A 25,385-nucleotide genomic window follows, 5' to 3' on the forward strand; every position below is an offset into this window, starting at 1 on the left:
TTACTAAATAAAAACCTAAAAAAAAAAAAAAAAAAAAAACATTTAACCAACCATACCCCTTTTCTTTAGTATTTATAACTTATATTTCACATTTTGTTAAGAAACTAAATATAAAAACCTGAAATAATCTGGATTATCCTTTGCAAGATGTATTGTTTTCCTATTCTCCAAAATACTTAAGTCTCAGTGTTATTGTTTGTTTGAAAACTCATTCAGTTATTTATCGATTCTCATTTGGACATTCAAAGTAAAAAATAGATTTGCGAAACTTGGATCATGACATGTTCACAATTCAACCAACATCTCAAAGACAAACGTTTGGTTACTTAACGCTTACATTTTAGGGCCGCATGGTCCCAACACTGCAGCTCAAAGGTTTGCTGGCGCCATCTACTGATCTCACAGGGCCAATACAAGCAAATGCATCACAGGTAGAGCGGAGAGCCTGTTTATGGTTCAGCCACCACAACACTGATATTGTGGACTCTGAAATGTGTTCAGCAAAGTAAGCACTGATCTAAATCTAACATGAGAGACTTATGTATATGACATCTTAATGAATAGGGTGTAATGCCTGATCAGAATGTTTTAAATATACACAAATGATAGAAGTGCTGCATGTAGCCTATTTCTGTAACCAACGTATTCATGGCTACCCTACTCATGGTCTTTTATAGTATACAGTTTCACAGGTCAGCTGTCTCCATATGTAGATCACATACAGTGCAGTAAGGCTGATGAAAATCAAGGGCAATAGCTCACATCAAACATTCATCAAGCATGTATTACCAAGAATCTTGTTTTTCCACTCAACTTTCTTCTGTTTTCTTTTATCATTTTGATGTTGAAAAACTAATTTACTCATATGTGGAGCAGATAATAGAAAACAAGCCAGATTGCCCCAGTTGGACAGAGAGATGAAGAGTGTTGATCTACATCCAAGCTCTGGCAAAACCACACCATCAATTAATTAGTGAAAACTGAATCATCAAAAACAAAAAAAAAGAAAGATGTTAAAATTTGAGGTCATGTTTTTCTTTGGTTCATCTCATCAGCTACATTTCCTGTTGTCTTGAGTGGAAAAAGAAATGTATACATGCCATCAAACTCATGCAGGCTGAGTTGCTCAAAGAGTTACAGAGGTCATCTGCTACCATCTAGTGACCATGTACTGCAAATAAAAAATAAGGCAAGAAGCACACCATTCATTTTCAATAATTGATTAACTGTCAAATCCTAGTATCTCTATTCATATTGTAGAATACATATCATGACTCACCAATAATCAAAAAACACAAAATTCCCTCCACCCAGTCCCAGGTTAGACGAATGATAACATCCGAAAAAACGAGAAAAATCCGTGGAAGCAAAGATCAACTTGCAACATGTAAAATATATTTTATCGCAAATTACTAACGCGAGCATATCCTCTAGCCCAGTGATTCTTAACCATCTTAACCTAGGCCCACTAGGTGGCTCTCGCGGCCCACCTAGTGGGCCGCAAACAAATTTCAGATTCGCACCTGTGGGCCGCGGACCGCATACGTTATCAATTGACGACATCAGAGATATTACTGTTATCCATGAGTCGCTCAGTTACAATATAGCTTCCCACCACTTGGTGGCGGTAATGCGTCAGTCAGTTGTTCAACAAGCTCCAATAAGCAGAAGAAGACACTCAGCTAGCCGCTAGCCTGTAGCGAAAGTTATGGAGAAGTAGTTAAAATAGGGCTGGGCAAGTTAACGCATTATTAACGCATTCATTAATTAACGCCGACAATTACACAAGAACCGGGCAGTGAGCGGTGAACAGCTGTTTGTGTGGCGTCTCTTCCTGCAGCATATCATTTAGTTATCACTACTGAGAATTTAACAAACATAAAAAAAGAAGTAGATAGGTTTTCAATTTTAAAGGTGTATATTTCAAATTACATACCTATTATCAGAATCATTATAACTGTATTGTATCTGTTACTGTGTAAAGGAATACTGCTGTTAAAAAGAAACTTATTTGTTTGAAGTGTTTGCAAATCAAATGTTATTGCACTTTTGTTCATATAACAGTACTTTTAAAATAAACGTGTGCAATACACTACTTTTGAAATCATTATTGAATTTTGTGCATAATAATGCAATTAATCATGCGATTAAAAAATTTAAGCGTTGCCCAGCACTAATTTAAAACAAAAAAATGAAGACAAAAGTGGTGCCAAACCCCCGAAAAGTCTAACTTTACAATCCTGACTTCATTAAGTACGGCTTTGTGAACGGAGGTAACGAGGCTGAGCCGAAAGCCCAGTGTGTGGACTGTTGTGACTGTTGTTATTGTTCATTTGTCACAGATATGAAGAACTTATGGTTCTGCCATGCAAAAATGAAGACTGCTGAAGCATATAATTCACAGATTAATAAGCCTTTATATGGCTATATTTTCATTTGCTCTTTATTTACATTCTATTTACAGTTTATTTAATTTGAAACTTATTATTTTGAATGTATATATTTTATTACCACATATTATTTATTTACCAAATTTCCATTTTTTTCTCAGTTTTTTTGAAAGTCCCTCGTTTTATTCCTGTAGCAAAACCTAATTATTAGTTATTTTTGTGTTAATAAGCCTGACTTGAGCCTTTACATTTGTTCTTGTATTACCTTGATTTGTTCCATGAATTGTTAGCCTGTTGGGCGTCTTGTTGTATTTGCAGGTTTACATACACATGATAAATAAATGTGATGATCACATTGTATCATGTCATTTACTGTATTTGACAAGGTTTTTGCTTGTTAAACTGTAAGTGAATTTGATTTAGTTATTGAATACAAATCAAACCAAGAGGGAGAGTGTTAATATTTGAATGGGCCCCGGGCCACTTTGTACTTGAATAGTTGGGCCCTGAGGTCAAAAAGATTAAGAACCCCTGCTCTAGCCTACCCTCCAACAGTGAGGCACACCACACTCCCTGCAGGTCCTTCCTCACAAGTCTCAACATTACACACAGTTTTGTTCTATTTAATCAAAGAAAATGTGCAGAGGCAATCTACCCGAGCCCTACTTTCTACATACAACTTGTGTAGGTGCCTAAGAGTGACAGAATTAGACAATCATCTTTCAATCAGACCTATAATCATGAATTTACACTACTCCTTACTCCTCACCGTCCGCTCTGCTCCACTTTTCTGTTTGAAAAAGGCAAATGTAAGAGTAGCTCAGCCAAAGAGATTGATGCATTAATCAGTCTAGTTCTATTTATAGTGAAAAGTGTATTAAAAGCATTATATAAATTCATGTTTTGTAACAAAGTTTCATTTTAAACTGGAACAAGTACATGTCTTGAGGGCTGTGTTTAAAATGATAATACAAATTAGACTAATTTGATGAACAGAACTTGAACTTTGTCAATTATAACAGGATGGCTGTCTTCAAAGGAGAAATGCCAAAATGGATGAGGGGAAGCCTGTGCGAGTGCAATGTGATTATCGGAGTGAAAGCTCCATGTAATGGTTGTGGTATAAATTTAAACTTGTCTAGACTTTACTGGAGGCTTGCAGTAGCCTGATTTCTTTTCAGAAATATGTGTCCCAAAACCAACCAACCTGAATATAAATAACGAGAATTAAAAAAAAAATCATCTAATTCGTACCGTGAATAACTTAAAATATACCAAGACAATACAGCAAAAACACCACAAACCGCCGGCAAAAACACAATTAAAGGAAGCAACTGTTTGACCAAATAGAAGCGTCAGTGTGACAGCTAGCATGAACTTAACCAGAGAGAGCAAAAGTGTTTAGCCAACAGCAGCAGAAAAAAAGCGTAAAAAATGACTTACTAGTTTGACGATAAGTCCACTTGAGAACGCGCTCCATGCACCTTGAAGTGAAGTTAGTTGATAACTTTAATGTTTGCAGTCATTCTCGGTTGCAGTCACTTTGTCGGCGGCTTTAGGTTCTCGTGAGGCCAACATAACGGCCCGTCTCTAGTCGCACTTTGTGACACCTGCACCCTCCACCTGACACCTGCAGAGGACTTTCGTTTGCAAGCCAAACGAAGATGGTGGCCGGAAATTACATCTTCTTTATAGCCTCTTCCAGTGAGGCGCTGACTCGAGTCAGATTTGCAAATATGTTTACCCAATAGAGTAACTTAAATCACCATTCAATTGGCAGCTTGCACATTGACTACTGGTTGTTTTTCATATTTCATATCAGCGTTCTTTACACACACACATAGGTAAGGTACATATTTGATTCCACCGGGGGCGTTTCAGAAGCGGAGCGCTCGCGGGCACCACCCGCGAAAATCGTGAGATTCCGCGATAATGTGTGTAACAACCACGGATGTATAAAGAGAACAACAAACACATAAAAGGTTACTTTACCTGTCCGACGTTGAATTGCTGTTGATTTGGTCATACCTCCTTGTTTTTTTAGACATTTTTAACCTTAGATATTAAATCTTACATTTTTGCGGTCAAACTAAAATAGAAGAAGAAGAAGAGAAGTGTAGAAGAAGAGCAACGACAGAACAAGCATAAACCCGACCCGTGGGCTCTCGCATGCCCCCTTCAGTGAGGCAGAGTTGAGGCACGCGCTCAACCCAGTTTGTGAGGGATTGCGCAATCTGAGGTGAGGCACAGCTCGTCGCTGCCTCACCTCACTGTCTCCTCTCTGTTTGAACAGGACATGCGCTAATTCAGCGATTTGTATTATAAAAATGCTTGAAATGATTGGAATCATACTGACATTACATTTATAGCACAGATCTGTAGAGAAATATTAATTTGTATTTTATTTTATCATTAGGCTCTGCCTCACCTGCCTCCCCTGACCGCACACCCCTGACCTATCTTCATATATATATATATATATATATATATATATATATATATATATATATATATATATATATATATATGGTGTTGTGCAAAATGAGCATGCAGTTATGGCACTACTCACTGCCATCCAAGCGACGCAGCTTGGTAAAAAGAACGTAGATGTTAAAATTTCTATATCAAGGCTCGATGAAGATCGTGTGATGTAACCAAAAGCTCCAGAACAGCTTCTAAATTAATTTACAAAAGTTGCTGTTTCTAGTTCCAAGGACAAGGACAAGGACCAGAAGGGAATTACATTTTGATAATCAGTAGACACAGATTACTTTAAAGCTCATGTGTATTTCAGTCGTTAGCATCGTTACATCCTCTACAGAATGATGTAGAGGGTTATATAAATACTTTTCAGTTCACAAAAATGTATAAAGAAAGAATAATTAGATAGGCTACCTAGTGTCAGGTCATCCGTTTCCTTAGTTAATAGTGAATGCTTGCGTATGGGTCTTGATATATGATATATCTCATGTTACTGTAATTATTGATTGAACGTTAAATAATTGTAAATGGCAGACCATCTATTTGTATTGTTTATTTGTTTTGAGTGAGGGGCAGGCCTTTTTGGTCATGGAATGTACATAAAAAGTAGAGTTTTACTCAATCGCTTTTTTTTCTGGAGTTGTGCATTACCATCATAGACTGTGTGAGCAGACCAAATCAAAAATGAAGGAAATAAAAGGACTCTGAGGTGAGATTATTTTCTCAGCTGCAGTTTCCAAGGCCAAAGATGGTTAATCTTCCACATTGAAGTATTAAAGGAAATTCGGAAATGTTGCATTATAATTACATGGCAATCATACAAAACAAAAGCACAATAGGTCTGTTGTAATTCTTGCTTTTAAATCTTCTGGGCTGGATATTTCCAAAAATGAATCCCAAGGGAGGTCAAAGAAGGCTTTTATTTTGGGTTTATTGTGGGTCTAAATTTAGGTTGGAGAGTGATTTTGTGGTTTATTATAAATCGATAACAGATCTCTCCACTGAAGCAAAAGTAAAAGCACCATCATCATTCGATTTGTGAAACTGAGTCCATTACATGGCAGTCATCACTAGATGAGGCAGATATGAAAAAGTCCTGTTGATGCAATTCCTACTGATAATCAACAGAAGTCAGTAAACTTCACACAGGGCTTTTCTTTTTAAAAGTTATTTCTCATAACAGAAAGTGAAGTTTTATTTGTCCAGCTCTCCAGTTCAAACCAAGATCCACGGGTATTATGTAAAAACATTATTAATTCACAGTTTATCTGAATGTGACCTCAGCTGCCTGCATCCTTTGTTGACCAGCCACCTTAAAGTGCAATGTGTAAAAGATCTGGTCATATGCTCCAAACAAATAGGGGGCAGAATGTCACCTACTGGGTCCATGCAATCTAAATTTACAGTCGTCATCAGCTATAAACAAAAATTACAATTAAAAAGAAGCCAGTTGCCAGGAAACAGCAGGTCAAGAATTCGCAAAATTCAACCAATCTGCTGTCATACTCGGACGATGTACCTGCTATGTGATTAACAAGCCGGTCCTTAGCATGCTCATTTCAGCAGATATCTCTGAAACACAATATATGGATGTCTATGACATAATTACTTCTTCACATTCTGTTGATAGTTTTTTTTTTTATTTGTTCTAATGTTCTAAACTAAAACTCTGGCCACATCTCAGACATTGCATAGTGTAAGTGCATGCTTGAACTAAACGTTCAGGGCTTGAGGGTAGTTGTTAACGTCGACCTGCTCTGTTTGATTCCCACATTATTACCAGTTCAATGTGATTCCGTCTATAAATATTCAAAGTTGGATGACTGCAAGTATCATTGATGGGTTTGCACAATGAATGCTTGAAAATAAAAAACTGCAGACATGCACTTTCAAGCTGTAAACAATTCTCAAGTTCGTAATATCTCTTGTAATAACTCAGCATTTTGCCTTTTCTATTACCTGCTTCTGCAGAAAGTAACACCTGGAGTCAAAGGTGCAGTGGAAAAAAATATTGTTGCATTCCCAGTGATAAGAAGTTCCACTCTGAATGAATGGAATAAGTTTAGAGAGTTCATCTCAAGGTGATATATATTTCTATACACTTTTTGCCTGCAGTATTTCCCCTTCAAGGCTCTCCCTGAAACTAGTTTTCCAGTCAGAGCTTTCCTGTGCATTCATCACAAATGACAATATGTTCAGATGTTGTATAATGTTTTGTTTGCACGTTATAAATCAGTTAAAGTCGTTACGCCATGTCCGTTTGCAGAGTAATTGGAGGTGAAAAGAGAGCAATGACAGACAGTTTATTTTTTTTACAAAAGCAATTAGCCTTTTTTAATCTTACATTGCATTGGAAATTTACATAATAGATTCATACATTTTACAAATAATTTCATCATAAAAATATATTTCTGTACAAAACACTTTTTTATTCTATATTTCTTCATCTTTTTTTTTCAAATGGTGAATATTTCCAATGTCCCCAGGCAGGAACAGCTTTAAGTCTTTCAAATCACATGGGTCTTATTGCGGTCAGTCAGTAGGAAAAGCTTGTGGCAAAATAGACTGAAGCTTAGAAAAAAATGACTTCTGATGAAGGGGAGTGCTTGAGCAGGTGTGTGCGTGTGAGCGTGTTTGTGTTTGAAAGAGTGTGTGTGTGTGTGTGTGTGTGTGTGCGTAGATGACGGGGAGGGTCCCATGGTTTTTGGTAGGCACTGTGTCAGATCCATACCGAAAAAAACAACAACAACAGCAACGACGACAACAACAGCAGCAGCAGCAGCAACAATCAATCCAAACCGTAATAAGAAACAATGTCACCATAGCGATGAATTACAGGACAGTTGCAGCCGTGATGAACAAGGAAGCCTCAGCTACCACTGCTTTTAAATCAGGAATGACTTTAAAAAAGGAGTTTTCTTTCAGCTGGTTGCAGCCGGCGCCTGTGGTCAGACAGCAGGGGTTCTAAAAGCAAAGTAGATGTTTTTGCTCACCCTAAAAGACCAAAACTCATTAAAACCAACTGGTATTCATCATGTGTGTGGCCCAAACTCACCTACTTTAGATGTAAGCCTTTAAACCAGGCTCTTCAAAACAAGTATATATATTTTTTTCTTCTTGAAATGGGCACCAAAGCTGACAAACAGTAACTCATGCTCATTGATACATGAATTCCTGTCATGTGGGGACTAGGTATGGTTTTATGGTGCATTTTCAGGCCCAGCTCTTACATTATGACATCACTATATGGATGTTAAAAAATCAAGCAACTTCTCTTCACTCAGCAGTGGTTCACTTACGGCACACGGAACGATCAGAAACGCCAACAACATGTGCAACAGCAGCCTCCAGTGGCTCACGGCAGCTAAATACAGCGAAGGTTGCCAGCAGTCTGAAAGAGTTAGGTGGTGGATCAGATGTGAAGAAAAAATTAAAATAGCTACCAGCCAAGCAACATTGAGCGAAGATTATAAGGCTATATTTTCATTAAATAAAAATAAGCAAAAGCGAGGGGAAATATAAAATCTCAATGGCCTTCAGTTATGTGTATGGATTTACTGAATTGTCGACATGAAATCCTAAGCTCTTCTCCCAAATGTTTCTGAAATAAATGGCATTCAAGGCCATTTATCTTTTGTACACAAGCAAAACACTGTGATTAAAAACATCTACTGTGCAATACTTAGGAATTGCCAAAGGTAATACAAACTTCTTTTTTTTTTTAAACAACTAAAATTAAAGGCTTGAAAATAACGTGCGCCAATTCATAGTGAATGTGGATTTTGGTACAAGGGCACATTAAATCTTATCAGAAAACCCCTAAAACAGAATTCATTTGGACCTCAGACACTTCAGTATTGATTTGTGAGATATCTTTAACACAGGAAGGACCTAGACTCAGGTGATTTACAGAGGTTAAAACCTGTATATTTTGCAATGGAATTAGATAGTAATTTTAGTAATATTTCACAAACTAACCCATTCAAAACAACCTAAAATGTGTGATGAAAAAATACAAACATGAACTGATACACACATTTTCTACATGGGTGGAAACATCTTGTACATACACCATCGTCCACAAACTACATGTTGGGCAGTTCACAAGCAATTACTATTATTATCATGAATATTGTTTTCTCCATGTGTTTCTTCTTTTACGTGGCCATGTGTAATCAACGAGTGGGTTCCATTGAGACCCGGGATTTTTCTGTGTTAACTCGATAACACTGCATCTGTTGACATCTCTGAGTTTTGATGTGCAAATGTCTGTGGCATCATATCACCAGTTAGGTTAGAAAACAGAGCCGTTATTCCAGCAAATCATTAAAATGTTGTCTGTGTCACAATGGTGGCATTTGTGGAGGACATGTACAGTAGCCAACAGTTCTAGTGACCGGGCAAAACAAATGGCCATAGCACAAACTACATCTGATGACACGTCAACTTTAAAGAGCATGATTGCTGCTGGCAAACCTTGCATCTCGACAATAATGACAACAACAATACCATTGACACTCGTGATTGCCTCAGTGGGAAAGACAGTGACAGTGAGAGGAACTTCACGTTACACAGGATATTAAAATAAACCAATTCCAATGCAGGAAAGGAAAATACTGTGTGTGACTTCTGTGAACAGCACATAGTTGTAGTATCTTTTATTCTCATATTTCTTTTCTGTTCTCGCTAAAAACTCTCCACTATAATCCGTCTTTCTCCTTCAGCCCCCTCCCCCCGTGGTAAATATATAGCACAAAAATATAGGTGGTGAATGCTCCCGAATATATATGCAATAGATTTACAGATCAGAAGATTCTGCAGCAATAACAAAGAAAGAAGATAAGCACTCGCAGAGTGCAGAATTACAGTGGAACTGTGTCCACAGTCGTAGGGCTACAACCCTGTTTGTCTTTCTTTGAGCCTGTCTGTCAAATGTCTGTCTGTGTCTCCCGTCGATCGGCCTGTCTCTGTCCGTCTATAAACCTGTTAATCCGTGTTTAAACCTTAAATCTGTCTGTGGAGTAATGGACGATGGTCTGCAACAGTCTTAAGACCCTGCTTGTCTTGAACCTGTCTATCTCCTTGTGTGTCTAACTGTTGGTCTTTACACTGTCTGTCTTTCTTTCTCTACAGATTTGCCGTTAGTGTGTGTACCAGTCATCTTCTCTGTCTGTCATTCACCCTGTCAGTTTTTCTCTAACCTTTCTATCTGTCCCTGTGTTAGTCCATCTCTCAGTGGGTAGACAGGTAGTGTTCCTGTAAAATGTGCTTTAGTGCCAGAGCTTTCTCTGTCTCTCAAAGTCTTTTTCTTTGTTAGTCCATCAGAGTCCTCTGTATCCATTCAGCGGCTTTTTTAATCAGAATCCATTTAAATTCACAGGATCAGCATCTTTCCTCAAGGCCATATTCTGTCTGATCTGATTCATTATGTAGAGGGAAGGTTGACCTCTCTCAGCAGTTGATTTCAGGTTACACAGCCTCTAATTGGCTGTGTTAGGATTCTAAGATCTTGATGACTCCTTTACTCTTCTTTCAGTTCAGTTCCGGGGTTGTCTCTGTCTCCTCCTTGTCTTATCCATTGGGTATGAAGGAGCAGTTTATCCATTAGATGAGGCAGTCTCTTCTCATCTGTTCTATTAGTGCTAGCTCCCCCTTAGACTCCTTTTAGTTTAGCTTTGCTCTAATCCCAGTTCAGTTAGGATTATAGCTCCGTCTCCAGGGCTGCCCTTATCCTTTGCTTGGGAGTTAGTCTCTTTTCAAAGCAACTTTTGCTACTGTCTGCTAGCATTAGCCGTTTTAGAGTCCGCTTTCATAGAAAAAAAACCAAGAGACTGGTAATACGAGCCTCTGGTTGTCGTGGAGACAGGAGGTTGTCCTGTTTGCTTGCTTGGGTGTCGCATTCACAGGCTCCTATTCAACAACTAGTCAGTGTGGTTAACCAATGTTCTGCTGGTGACAGCGTCTTTCACCGTCAGTTTTAAATCCACATATTTAGAAACCGATTTCTTTGCTTTCACAGTGTCACACTTTCCAATCTGTGGCCATTTTGCTTCCGTGTTCCTCACAGTAAGGATTTGTTCATTACAGATGAGGAGACAAGGCGGTACAAATGAAATCAACCCATTTTTGTAGTGCAGTTTATCTCCATGATGTACAATCATGATGACGTGCTCTCTCTCTCTCTCTCACCAGGCGAGGACTAACGGTCACAGAGCTGAGGGCGGGTCCTTCTCTCCAAAGCTCAGTGTGTAATAGAAAACTCGGCATTGGGTTATGGTGACATATCATGATAACCGACGAGCAGGTCATGGCTTAATCATTACCATTGGTATTAGAAAGAGTGATTGGGGTTAAATAAGAGGTCCAAGTAAAATGGCTGTGTCTGGTTGAGAATCAAATTATAAGTTATCCATGACCAGCCGAGTCTTGGGGTTAGAGATGGATAATAGCCGGTTTTGTTTTCCATTGGGTTGCATCCACTTCTGTCACTTGATGGCACATCTCACTGTGAGTTCACACTGGCTGCGTTGCACACGTCAAAGGTAGCAGACATTTTGTGGTCACATTTGTTTTCAATTTCATCTGTGGATACAAAATGCTGTAAAAGAAAGGAGCCAACGCTGTGTTTTGGTTTCAAGTGGACAGCGTTCCCTCTGCTTGGGGAGCTTAGGTTTCTGAACTGGGACTGAAGGTATTTTGTAATCAATGTATAGACCGCCTTTCTGACGATGTTGAGGTCTGCGTCGAAGGCTTTCCCCTCCACGGTCTCACACCAATTGTGGTCCCATTAGATATCTAAGTCATTAAGTTTTAAGAGAGGATAATCAATCCTCAGACCATGGTGCAGACAGTATTTAGATTCGGATCGAATCTAACAACCTTCTCTTCCACAGCCTTGGCGTTGGTGTTGTACATGGGGTTCTCAAAGGCAGCCTGGCCATTGTTGTTTTCATGGACTGAGCAGCCTGTGTACTGTGTTTTTGGTGTGGTTCTGTGGAAAAACAAAACAGAAAAAAAGAACACACCATTAGTGTGATAAAATGGTTCTAATTGCCTACTAATATTAACATAACTGGGTAGACAGTGGACAAGTGAATGCAGTCTTGGGAGAGGAGGCATAGTAAACAAGCTTTAAGAAGGATTAGAGAGAGTGTTGTGCTTTTTAGGAAGCCTAGTGAGATTCCAATCAGCCCATCCAAAACTAATTCCTTCAGCAAGCTTTTCCTTGAGATATTAACAGCAGAACAGAAGTTATTTGCATCTGTTAACAATGCGAACACCAGTCAATTGTGCTTAAATCATATCTCTGAAAAATCCAATTTAACACTTCCTAAACATAATTGTTTTGCAGTGCAGTTTGCAATAGACAATTGCTTGACTGTCTCTTAGCACCTCAACAACCAAACCACTGAGGCAGCTACTGTTTTCATGAATTAGGCCGCTTCTTAAAATGTTAACAATGCCTTTCAACATTTTTTTTGAATGACAATAACAAAAAACAGAGGTGAAGTAAAAATGCCGTGACAAGAACATATTCTTTTCTACTGCTGAAATTTAAAAGAAAAACATTTAAAGGAGAAACACCCTTTTAGCAGATACCTTTGTTTGTAGAGATAGAAGCCAAAGCCAGTGAATATAAGAGCAAAGAAAGGCACCAGAATAGCGATAGCCACAGAACTGCTGTTGGTACCAAGCTGAGGTGGTGGCGAGTTCTGACTCTCTGACATATTCAGACCTGCAACATACAACAAAAGGCATTGTCACTATCCACACAATTAAGACTGGATGACACGATTAAACCAGAGTGACTGCTTTAACATAATCGAAACAGGGATTCTGTTCTCAAAAAAAAAGTATTTTTTGTCAGTGTTGTTCCACATGTGGAATAGAGTATTCCTCCTAGTTGTAGTAGCACTGTACAGTATGTATGACATCTGTGGCAGGTGCCATCTGATGCTGGTAACTGTCGAAGCCTATCCGTGAATGGCATTTCTCACTGCAGCAGCTGCAAGTGACTTATTACGATCTTATTAACAGTAGATTTTTTTTTTTTTTACACTTGTAGGATGTCCATGGGCTGGACCGGAGATGTGGTCAGAACTTATTATATCTGTTCTTATGCCCAATATATTTAGTTTTTGGGCAGTCTGTTTTGGCATCACTGCAGATCAACTTAAAGTGAGGGACTGCTTTCAAGTCCATTTGATGGAGATGGAAGTTGTCTGTGGATGGAGGTTAATGGAGTTCAGTGCTTGTAAGATGACAGTGTTTGCATTTGGTGAGAATGAGCCCACTGCAGGGCTGACTCAGCGTGAGCAATAAGGTCACTGTTGCCAGCAAAGAGAAGCTCCCTCATCACTTCCTCCATTAGTGAGGTTCTCGCAAGGAGTTCATCAGATTTTTCCAATCATCATTTGTAGTCCAAATTGACTTTTGTGATGCTGTTACTTAACCTGAGAGAGAATTACCCAGTCTTTGGAGTCCAAACTGTCCGTAGTCTTTTCCCTGAATGAAACCCTGGAATACGTAACTAGAACCGTCAGGCTCTGCTGATACCTGGAGAGACGAGAGGGGAAAACATGGGACACATTTAGTAACAGGAGAGGGACAAAGGTTGGTTACATTTCGGCAAAAAGTACAAATTCAACACATATTTCTCAACTTTTATTCATATATCATTTAAATATTTCATGGCAAAATACCATTTACTCTGCTTAAACACCATGCCAAGTAATGAGCAGTGAGATGTCTCACTCAGAAAGATCTGAATGTGTCCTATAAAATTACAGCACTGCAGTAAAATGCCTGTTCAAAAAGATGTTAGTCCATAAAACTGTCTTGCACTTTTGATTAACAATAATATGAAGCATTTCTCTAGACACATTTTGTTTTAACCCCTCTAAATTATTTTTCCAACTGAAATTTAATTAAGTTGACTGCCCTGTATCCACTGAGACTTACAAATCCATCCATGGTCCATGAGTCATCTATGATTTTGGCTGGAGAGATGGCTGAATCTTTGAGCTGGTTTCCCTGGTTCTCATAGTTCACCTGGTACATCAGCAGTGACAGCCTGGCCTCGGAAGCCTTATATACTCCTACAGAAGACAGCATAAACAACTGGTTTACAACGTAACAGCGCGAAACGTGAAATACATCAGAAATCAAAGGCTGGGTTATTACAGATTGTTACATCTCTCAGCAGTTCTCCTTCCACTAGACTAGTGCATCGGCGAGATGTATACATCATGTCCAATTGGAAATTGTGAAGACAAAAAGAAAAAAAAGGATTCTGAATGCTGCTGTAAAAATAAATAGCATAAACACTGATTTTTAAAAAATGGATAAAACTGAATTCTGCATGTTTGGTCAAAAACTAAAAGTGTCGAGTCAAGAAATAGTTCAAACGTGTGTTGTAATTTTCGCTTTGAGAATAGCCAGGCTACCGGTTTCCCTCTGCTTCCCATCTTTATGCTCAGCTAAGTTGATTTTGTCTTCTCATGTTTCTCTCAGAAAGAATGCAAACATTCACAAAATGTTGAACTACTCCTTTACAGTGCTTAGGTAAGTTAAACTTGACATTTTAAGAAAAATTGAAAGAGCAAAAACATTCACGGTGGATGCAACTGGGCCCTGGACTTTTGGACTCTGTGGGAGCACAGCTTCAGCTGTTATTGATCAATAGTAAAGCTGCTCCTTAAAGAGGACGCATGTTAAAAGTCTGGTACTGTAGCCCTTTGGTTTTGTGATATGGTGTTTGTGCTCTCTGCTAACTCCAGGAGTTAGCACAGAAGCTGGGAAGCTGGGAAAGTAGTGAAATCCAGAGCTTGTAAGAAATGATTTTCAAAGAGTCTTAGTAAATGTGTTAATGATAGGCACTCCGTATTTCACAGAATAGCTACGTGTTTATTTATTACCAAGGGATACATTGTGATGTACTGAAGCAAAGTCCTGATATACAGTACAGTACTGGCTATGACATGTCCTGTCATGTAAATGCACATATGCTGTACTGGAGGGTATGGTTAATTATCCATATTCAAACATGCCTGACAGGAGCAGTTCCATATTGCCGTTGCTCAGGGAGACGTTGACTCTCCCTGTTGTGGAGTTGAAGCTGGTGATGCTCAATGTCATCGGCTGCTTCCTCCCACGGTAATTATAGGAACCTTTCCATATGTAGTTAGGAGCAAAGACATCATCTGGAACTATAGAACGGAATAGAAAAAAATAGAGGAGGAGAGACAAATCAGAATACAATAGAATAGAACAGATTACAACAGAGCAAATTAAAATATAATAGAACAGATTAGAACAAAAATAGAACAGAGGATATTAGATTACAATAGATTAGAGTAGAATAGAATGGAATGGAATAGAAAGGAATATAAGTGAACAGAACAGACTAGGACATTACAGAACGGAATACAATCGAACAGATTAAAATATAAACTAACAGAACATATTAACATAGAACACAATTTAAAGTAATAGAACCAAACATAAGCAAATTAAGACAGCATAGATTAGAATTTAAAGTAAAAAACTGATTTGTACAAAACAGAGCAGAATAGACCCGAACAAAATAGAAGAAAACAGATTAGAAAATAATAAGCCGGAATAGATAAAAAATAGCATAGAATAGAATAAAATAGAAAATAGATTAAGATGATCATATCTTTTTATAGATAACAGTCTAAAGGAAATATATTGACTGAACAATAGTCATAAGTCTTCACTTACACAAGATGACAACATGCATGAGCACAATATGCATGAACAAAGGAGAAGCTGCCTAACTGCTAGTTTTTTGACATGATTTGGTTACAGAGGGCTTAGGGCTATCAGTGAGATCTAACATGGCTTGCAGTTTAGTTAAAGCAAATAAACATGTTGCAGAAAAATACATAAAGGTTCGTATTACATACAGTAAATATGGAAATACATGAAAGTTCAGGTTGCATCCTATGTTCATGTAGTACATGTAGTTAGATACACACATTAATACCTGGCTGTAGGCAGAATCTTTTCTTAGATTAAAAGGCTGCTCCCTGTTTTGATAATTACAGGAACTCGTGCACACAGTAACTATGGGAACTCCTTCATGTGCAGTGAGTAGCAAGGAGTTATTAAATTATAAGAGAATTGGACATATCACAACGGAGCCGATCGGAAAAATAGAGAACTGAACGAAGCGGCAGCACAGAGAGAAGGAGATAATCACCGTAGTTTATTCACCTTTCTTTGTGTAGTGAGGAAAAATAAATTATTCAGAACTATGATGGAAAGTGCAATAAAATCGACAAAAACACGAGAAAAACACTGTGGAACAGAGCAGAGTGGACTGGACAGGAGTTGAACAGAATTTATTAAACTATAGTAGACAAGACCAAACTAACCCTTACCAAAATAGAATATATAAATAGAGTCTAGACTAGACAAAGAATGACAGGACTGAACTAGCCTGGAATAGAAAAAAAAAGTAATAGGACTGACCGTTTAGTTTGGGGCTGGGAGTCCCTGTTGCTGGTTTCACCGGCTTTTTCTTCTCTCCAGCTACACACACAAGAGAGACAGAGGGTGAAATATTATGTCTCATTAAAACACATGAGCGGAGCTGTGGCGACGGAATTAAAAGGTTCTGGTTTGCCTTACAGGTCCATCAGTTGATATCTTAATACTCTAGGTTCATGCAGGGGAGAGTGCGCGTAACATTACCAAATTAGAATGCAGGGTTGGTCCCTATTAGTCACACATGCGCATAATGAACGACAAGTGTGTTGAAAAGGGTCATCTAAAATAAGCCTCTTTAATGGATTATTTGTAGGCAATGCAAATAGAGTTCATGACCAATAATTGTCGTGCATATTGGATCCCTTTTAAAAGTGGCCTTAAGGCACTTTGGGTTTTGACCATTCAGGGAAGCTTCTAACATCACTTCAAGATGCAGCCATTGTTGCCAAAAAGTAAAGGCAAGCAAAGGGAGTGGGTATTTGTCCTAGAATCTCAAATTGGATCAGAGTGCTCCCATTTTAGAGGCTACGTTGGGGCAAAAGGGTGACGGCCTTGGTGGAACAATTTCAAAGTTGAAGCTTGCAGTTTTTCCTCGCACCAAGGTTGGTCCATAACTTCCTCTGGTAACATTTCTTGATGAATAACACAAAAAGCTCAAGCATTTCTAATGTGCAAAAAAAATACACATGGCACATGCGCCTCCTGCTATTTGCAATAGTGTTGATGGAAGTTTCTGTGATACAACAGAAGAGCTACCAAATGGACCTTGGGGTGAGATTGTTTTCAAGATGAAGAAGGCACCTTCAATCTCCACTTTCAAACCAGAGTGGACTAGAAGTCCTTAAGGTGTTCAGAATGATGGAAATTTAAACATCTACAATTCCATCTGCTGATTGTGTGACACGATTGAAAGCTCCAGAACAGCTACTAAAAAGACATTATGGTGAGATTGTTTTGGCAAGTATTGATGAGGTTTAAGTACTCCCTAATGGTGAGTATTCTCTGTGAGTTTTTACACGCTCAGACAAAAGGTCAATCATAATATCTATAACATAATATAATAATAATATAATATCTATGTAAAGAGTATTTTTAAAGATACAAGCCTAGTAAGCTTTTATTTTAGTGAAGGTGGGACTTTATGTCTGGAAAAATGATACCGGGCACACATTTTGGGAGTTTCATATTCACACAGAATACCCCAGTGAGTATATGTTAGGCAGGTCACAGTTTAAACCCAACACATTCAGTCGTTGTCGGCTCAAGAGATGTGAGGAATTCATAACCTCACCTGGAAGGACCTGGTCAGGCAGATCTAATGAAGGATGAAACACTATGGGATATTGTTTTATCTTTTTTAGTTTTTTTCATCAGCGCTGCCAGACCAGCGACCAGCCCACCATGAAATCTAACCCTACACCAGATGGCCAGTTTACCCCAGTATGCCTACTGACAAAGTGTCCTTGAGCAAGACACACTCCACACTCCTACCTGTTCACTCATTTCTTTTCTGGACACAATCTTCTATCAAATGCACCAGAAGCTCTTTTTTACCTCGACATATTGGCATTTTTCCTGTCCAAGTGCCGTCATTCTTGCAGACTCTGTGTTCAGAACCACCCGCCAGAAAGAAGCCATGCTGACAGCTGTACACCAAGGTGTAGCCAAAACCAGGCAGATCCATCCCCACCACGTCCACATGGAGCGGGCTCTCCGGCTGCTTACAGGCATGGGCTGGAGAGGGTGGAGAAGAAATGTGTGCATGGGAGTCAGAGTCTGACAGGCAGAAGATGGATGGGCGACGGGTTAACAAGATGATAAGATGTATAGTTTCCTACGTATGCACTCAGGTTGTGCTCCGCTCCACGTCAGATCAGGCTGGCAAGTTCTAGAGGAAGAGCCCTGAATCAAGTGACCCGGCTGGCACTGAAAAGACACCACGTTTCCCACCTGTAGAGAGGGGGAATGAGACAAAATAACACAAACAAACACACACACAAACAAATATAACAAAAGTTAACATTTTCTGAAATTCTTCAAAGTAAAGGAATGCTATATTTTTAGGACAGTCATTAAAACAGATGAAGAAATTTTGCTGTGACAAATACCACATACAATAGAATGTTCATTCAAAACTCCATAATATGTCTTGTTTATATATTTAGAGCAGGGGTCTTCAACGTTTGTCAGGCCAAGGACCCCCAAACTGATAGAGAGATGGAGCAGGGACCCCCTACTATATATATTGTATAAAATTGTGTTTTATATTAAATTGGGCCTAGTGCCATGTATATACATACCTTGTTATTGTGGATTCAATACTAAGCTATTCAAATAATACACAGGTTCTTATCTTCATGTTTTTATTTCAAACATGTGCCAGGTACAGTGAGTAGGGTGGCCGTGCCACTGCCATTTAGAAACACAGCTTGTATGATAATCATGCATACAAGCTAACTAAACTAAAACTTTTTAAATAGAAATAGTGGATACAATCCACAGTCCTTGTTCTGTATATCAATGTATTCTAAGTTCGGCCAAAGCTAATATGAGACTTCAGCAGTCTGAGTCAAATCTTCCAACATTACTGTCACTTTAGTGACATTGCTTCTTTGTTTCCAGCGTTTCCTTAACGAGCTGCAGTGGATGGGGTATTTCCTGGTAGTTGCATGTGGGTTTTGTTGACAGCACACAGCAGCGGCACTAAACCAACACCCGACTGCCTGACGAAGATGTCCACTTGATTTGACCGACTCAGAGAGCTGAAGCTTTGGCTCAACTGTAGAATGCATTTTTGCACAAAACAAGAACTCTGAATCCTTCCCCTCCCATCTTTTACAGTAAAGTAAACAAAGGAAGGGTAAGGATGAGCGATTATAGCTCTTTTAATATAAATACAACACATTTTATTACTATTGTATTAGGATTAAAAATTAAGGGAGAAAATCTGAGTCATGGTCCCATCCTGATGGCTTTCTATGATTTTGTCACCTCCATGGCATATCTTGGTCTTTAATATGTCTGGTTGTGTAAGGCCATTCTGGGATTTCTGGAATTTATTTTCATATTTGATTAAACTGCAAAATAACATCCCCAACAAAGTTTGACATATCAAATGTCCAAGTTGAAATTGTATTCTTCGTCTGTCTCACTCCTTCCTTCCCTGCTCTTTTTTTGTAATTAGATACATTGTTGTGTTCCAATTTACCTATTGGACCACAACCACCATTGGAGTCACAATGAAAGCTCCTATATGAGTTAGTGAGTTCACTACTTGTGCAGAAAGCTAGATAGAGTTATTTCAGACGGATGTTTTACCTTGAAACCGTAGGTCCGGTTTAAGGAGCCGTAGCGCGGCGTTCCTGGGTTATCACAGCTGGTCTTGGTCGGCTCTGGAAAGAACATCACAAGCGTGGAAGTTGTTACAAACAAAATCTAAAAGAAAAAATGCATTAGCAGTACAGCATTGTATGTCCTCTCTCAACTGTCCTCGCCGCTCCTCTGTTGTCATGGTAACAGCAGGGTATAGATTCCAGCAGGACAGCAGGGGGCAGTAGTGCTTTATCAGAAAACGAAGCAGGGCCGGCTTTGAGTGTGTGTGTGTGTGTGTGTGGTAGGAACATCAGCATGTAGAGCACATCCCGACGCAGAGCTCTATTCAATACAGCTTCCGAAATGACAGATTCACTCAGCCCCTCTCCCTTACTCTCTCTTCCTGTACCTCTCTAACTGCCCCCCCATCTTACTGCTGTCTCCCACTTCCTCTCTTTCTCTAACTGCTCTCTGCTCTCTTCCTCTCTCTTCTATTTTCCCATGTCACCGTATTTCTCTCTGCCCACACGAATACCTCCCCCTTTAGTCTGTCTTATTTAAAGAGCAGGCTGCTTCAGCTCAAAACTCATTCTGCTTCAGTCACATAGCAATACACATCACACACCAACATACAGCTGCAATCACACACTAATAAATCAACCCTAGCAAACACACGCAAAGCCCAACACTGAACATTACGTTCTCACTTCACTTCCATCATAGAAAAAAATCCACACACACTGAGATGTTTGTGTGTATGTTGGCGTTTGTTTCAGTCTCAGTCTTAAAGAACGTCACAATATAGAACAGAAAGATTCCTACTTCTACTACTTTTCAGTAGTTATAGATTAAGTCTTTGCATCGGCGAAGTATCACTTCAGAGGGAGCCTTCGTCTTTTGGATTGTCTATTTCACAAGGGACATCTGACTTTACAGCAGCTGTAAAGTTCTGTAAGCGTGCCTTATCTAGTGCTATGAAGGAACAAAGAGTCAAGAGCCTACAAAAGCTCTCATTTATTGCAATTCATCACCATACTTGATGTTTAAGCACCTGCTCTGAATCAGACATGTGAAGTGGTGCTCTAAACATCACGTGACGGTGAGCTGACCCAGTGGGACCATTTGTAATGTGTGCTGAATATCCCTTCTCATTTTCTTCTCAATCTCTAGATAGCAGCAGCTCGTTTGAAGTCGGACGCCCATTCCCGTTTCTGGAAACCTTTTACTAAATACTGGAAGTTACGGCGTGTACTTATGTCTCGCATTTTCTCAATGACTTCCTATAGATCCCTACTTTTTAAACCAGAATGGACATAACTCATTGGATGTTTAACTGTTTTAGAACTTGTACTAGTGTATATAACTTCATTGTAACTTTATTTCCAAAGTGTAGTGGTTCTCCGATGAATGATCAGCTGCTTAACCTTGACTTGAGATGAATATTCAAGTTGCATGACCATATAAAATACATACTGCATAAAGCGTATTGTGTCTATCTAGTTGTTATGCCAACTGGATGAAAGCTGAAACGGAAGCTTTTAATATTCCCTCACACTGTGTTTAAGTCGGAATCATTTCTGTATGTAAAATGCAGGACGCCTAAAATTTTGATTCTTACACTGAAAGAAGCAGCAGTTTTATGAGGAAGACGTGACAATTTTGAAATGGGTCTTTAAAAAAACAAAACATCAGTGGAATTATTTAAGGCTTGTCCTCCGAAGACTCCTTTTTAATTTACAAGATTGTCTCAGATGAGCCTCCAGTCACTATTCATTATTATTCCAATAGGTCTGTGTGACTTTAACTTTGACAGAACAGTAGCTGCTCTGCACAGCAAACTCATGAGTAAAATGAAACGTGGCCCGTCAACGTTGGGTCACTAATTGCCACGATCATTAGGCAGGGGAACATCCGACACCAGCCAAGGCTCCCCGCTGAGCCACAAACCAGTCATAATAAACTGGCAGGCTAGCATAAACTAAATCATTTGTTTCACAGTTTACAAACCCACACGAATAGTAAAAACAAGCAAAAACAATATTAATCAAAAGGAAACATGTACAGCAATGGAAAAAACATTAAAAACAAGTCTGTTATACTCTGCTTTGATATGATATATATATGATAGATATGATATATATATATATATATATATATATATATATATATATATGAGATAGATATTGTACTGCCAAAGAAATATCATTCAAAAGTCTGGGGGCTCTCTTGGACTTACCATCACTGCCTTTTAATTTCAACCCAGACTTTGAAGTGGGTAAGACACCCCTGCCTGAGGATACCAGACTGTGGCCCAGCATATGTGAGGGTAAATGATTGATGGTATAGTCAGGAAGTATTCAAAAGTAATCAGTCAAATCTTAAAGATATTTTTGGTAAAGGCTAAAAAAGCTTAGTACTGTATTTTGAAGTTGGAGACTTAGTTGCACAGCATAATACAGTTTTTTTTTCTTAACTTGTGAATTTATTTAGAAATACTTATTCTAAGTTGGAAGAGTGAGGCCCATAGGTCTGGGTTTCCAGTCTCATGACTTTTTTCATACCGACCAAAATGTATCTCCAAAAACTGGAATTTAATGTCTGGTCAGATAGATGCTCTTGTTTATTATTCTCTCATCACATCAATATGTTGCCAATTAGTTATTGTGTGGCTGCTTTGTGTTTAAACATTTAAACTTTCACTTCTTTTGTTAAATGAAAAAAAGGTTTTTGTAGGGAAAACATATTTCTCAAACAAAAAAGATTAATGCGATACACAGTTCTACCAAGAGCCAAAGTCATTTTCAACATACTGTAAGTTCTTGCAATTGAGAAAAAATATGGAAAATGAGGACATAGAAACAAGTGCACATAACTGTAATATAACTAATTATAATAAATTATTTTATAATAAAAGATAGTATACATAGACACATAGATATCCTTATGACTTGTTTCATATGTTTAATGGCCTCCTGTCTTGTCTGGTCATCAAGTGAACCTAAAGTACTCAACATACCGATACAGCGAGGATGCGTGCCGCTCCAGGTACCGTCACTCTCACAAAGCCTGGTTGCTGTGCCGACTAGAATGAGTGGAGGAGCACAACTGAAGGAGACTTCTGATTGGTAGATGAAACTTCGTCCCTCTCTGAAACCACCGGCTGGAGTACCTGGGTCACCACAAAACTTGGCTGCACACACACACACACACACACACACACACACACACACACACACACACACACACACACACACACACAATCCCATTTCAGTATGTGGTGCTAAATTGCTGACAGGCATTTGCATACTTTTTGGGCAGCTCAAGGACAAATGTAGATTTTGCTTTCAGTTGTAACTGATGGTTGATAAAGAATAATGACAGGCAATGTGTGTGCTGGTATATGAGGGTTAGGGTGTGTGTGTGTGTGTGTGTGTGTGTGTGTGTGTGTGTGTGTGTGTGTGCTTTTACGTAAGCACTGCGGTAGCATGCCGCTCCAGGTGCCATTGGCCACGCAGGTCAAGACAGCCGGGAATGAGAGCTCATATCCAGGTGAGCAACTGTAGCTCACGCTGCTGCCCCATTCAAAGTCGCTGCCCTGCAGTACCCCATTACTGATGGCAGGGGGAGGCGGGCAGGTCACAGCTATGAGGGAGAGGGAGAGAGAGAGAGAGAGAGAGAGAGAGAGAGAGAGAGAGAGAGAAAAAACGCATCCAGTTTTAACAGCTGCAGGTGAAAAATCACTGCCGATGTAAAGGATTTCAACTATTGATTAGAAAATTAGCTCATAATTTTTATAGCCATTAAAATGTACCAATTCAAATAGTAAGGGAGACACCCTTGTCCAGGAAGTCTTTTAATCAAGGCCAGTAACAAGATACAGTTTAAACTAATTGATTACAAGTTGTTACAGGTGACTCATATTATCTGTATTCTTGATTTTCCTCACAGAAGTACTGAGTGCAAGGAGAGCAGAATCTGCTGTGTTGGTAGGGTTATACAAGGGTTTACGCTGGACTTAGAGCTCATTTATGAACATATCTGTTGTACTGTGCTACTTGTGCGGATGAGACATACATACCAGTAACACCCTCTGGTCAGAATAGTGTTACTCAGTAGTGTTAGTGGTGGTTTTAAAACATACTCTACAGAAAAATGATATGAAAAGTTAAAGAAAGCCAAGAATAGTTTCAGGATAACAAACAATGTACCTGTACACATTGGCATATTCCCACTCCATGTCCCATTGTGGGTGCACGTCCTCACAGGTGACCCGTCCTCCTCCATTCCATATCCTGGTTGGCACTGGAAGGAAACATTCTGACTAATCGTAAAGTCTTCTCCATAGCGAAGCCCGTTAGCTGGCACACCTGGATCCCCGCAGTTTATCACTATGGACAAGTGGAGTTGGAGAGTGAGAGATGGGACGACATAATTTGCTTATTACTTCTGCATGCATGCTCTTTCATATATGTGATATACAGTATATGGAGAGAAAAAGAAAGACAGTGGAGTTGACAGAATGAAATCAAAGGACAGAAAGGGTAGTAGTGAAAGAGGATGGATACTGAATGTGGACAAAGGGGGAAAGACTTTTTGTTGATTTCAGTAGGAATTTTACTTTTGTACTTTTGTAAATCTTAATCACAGTTTGTTTTTTTTAAACTGTGCAGACCTGGTAAATATACATCAGAATGGCTTGGTTCAGGTTAGAGTTTGTAACTGTTAAATGATTTAATCCCAGTGTAACCAAAGTTGGTGTTATCCAAGAGATGACTTCACTAGAACTGCATATATATCTATAAATACTATATTTAACTTCACATCTACTTCTTTAAAGTTGTGGAGATCAGAGTGCGTAGCAAATCTGTGAGATCATGCAATCCATATGATCTCTTCCGATTTAGCTATGGGCTTCACTTGTTATGAATGAAACAACAAAGATATTAAAAATGGCCGAGGTTGTCCTGGGACTCTTTTAAGGAGCATTAGGATTCCCCAGACTGCACTTATACAGCACTGTCCTTCATAGTCTAATAGGCACTTTAAATGCTTTTAAACCCACCCCAGACACTGTCATGGCTGTTAAAGTATTGTAATCTACTGTAAAAGCTATCTCCGTTAAGTCAGGGGATTCTTAAAAAAACGCTGCTCTTTCCAGGACCCCGTATTGAAGAGATGTGGTTATTCAGCATTTCTATATTTTTGTTCCTTACTGCTGGATATTTTATAGTTTATTTCTTTGCATAGTGCATTAAATACATGAATGTCACTGAATATTAGAAAATATAAATAATACTGCTGGAACTCCTTCATGTGGGGTCCAAAGCTAAGTGAATTCCACCTTGAGACACAATGTGTTTAACAAGATATTTTGTTAGCGAGTGTAATTTTGGGTGTTACGTGCCACTTTACATGCAGATTTTGTAATCTGTGTAACATGCAGCACTGATTAACACTTGTTCAACCATGGCTTCGGTCACATTTCATATGGGAGCAGAATGTTATATTTTATGGTTATTTACAAAGATCAAAAAGCAAATTAGCTTAAGTAAACAACAATCAAGGTTATTCACGACACTCTATAAAGTCTGTATAGCAGGAGCTGAAAGATTTCAGGCTGGTTTCATTACTCAGAACCTATACTGTCACAGAATAATTTAAAACCAGGAATCAAATAAGGTTGCAAAA

The 25,385-nt window shown here is 38.9% G+C and overlaps 1 protein-coding gene across 5 annotated transcripts in view; it reads right to left on the reverse strand.

The window, feature by feature from the left end:
- Nucleotides 1-7,209: 7,209 nt before the first annotated feature.
- The window catches only part of csmd3b (CUB and Sushi multiple domains 3b), a 342,676-nt gene continuing 324,500 nt past the window's right edge, over nucleotides 7,210-25,385 (reverse strand). For all 5 annotated transcript variants that reach the window (XM_068734381.1, XM_068734379.1, XM_068734378.1 and 2 more), the window contains exons 62-73: nucleotides 23,906-24,085; nucleotides 23,166-23,339; nucleotides 22,714-22,887; nucleotides 19,704-19,777; nucleotides 18,224-18,335; nucleotides 17,940-18,119; nucleotides 16,368-16,427; nucleotides 14,921-15,079; nucleotides 13,833-13,969; nucleotides 13,340-13,427; nucleotides 12,471-12,606; nucleotides 7,210-11,862 (exon numbers count right to left, since the gene is read on the reverse strand). In XM_068734381.1, coding sequence (XP_068590482.1) covers nucleotides 11,703-11,862; nucleotides 12,471-12,606; nucleotides 13,340-13,427; nucleotides 13,833-13,969; nucleotides 14,921-15,079; nucleotides 16,368-16,427; nucleotides 17,940-18,119; nucleotides 18,224-18,335; nucleotides 19,704-19,777; nucleotides 22,714-22,887; nucleotides 23,166-23,339; nucleotides 23,906-24,085 — 1,634 coding nt within the window. In that variant the 3' untranslated portion in view covers nucleotides 7,210-11,702. The remainder of the gene's footprint in view (nucleotides 11,863-12,470; nucleotides 12,607-13,339; nucleotides 13,428-13,832; nucleotides 13,970-14,920; nucleotides 15,080-16,367; nucleotides 16,428-17,939; nucleotides 18,120-18,223; nucleotides 18,336-19,703; nucleotides 19,778-22,713; nucleotides 22,888-23,165; nucleotides 23,340-23,905; nucleotides 24,086-25,385) is intronic.

This window comes from Cebidichthys violaceus, unplaced genomic scaffold (genome assembly GCF_023349555.1).
Source record: "Cebidichthys violaceus isolate CVI_PGR_0920_01 unplaced genomic scaffold, fCebVio1.0.p SCAF_63, whole genome shotgun sequence".
NCBI lineage: Eukaryota > Metazoa > Chordata > Actinopteri > Perciformes > Stichaeidae > Cebidichthys > Cebidichthys violaceus.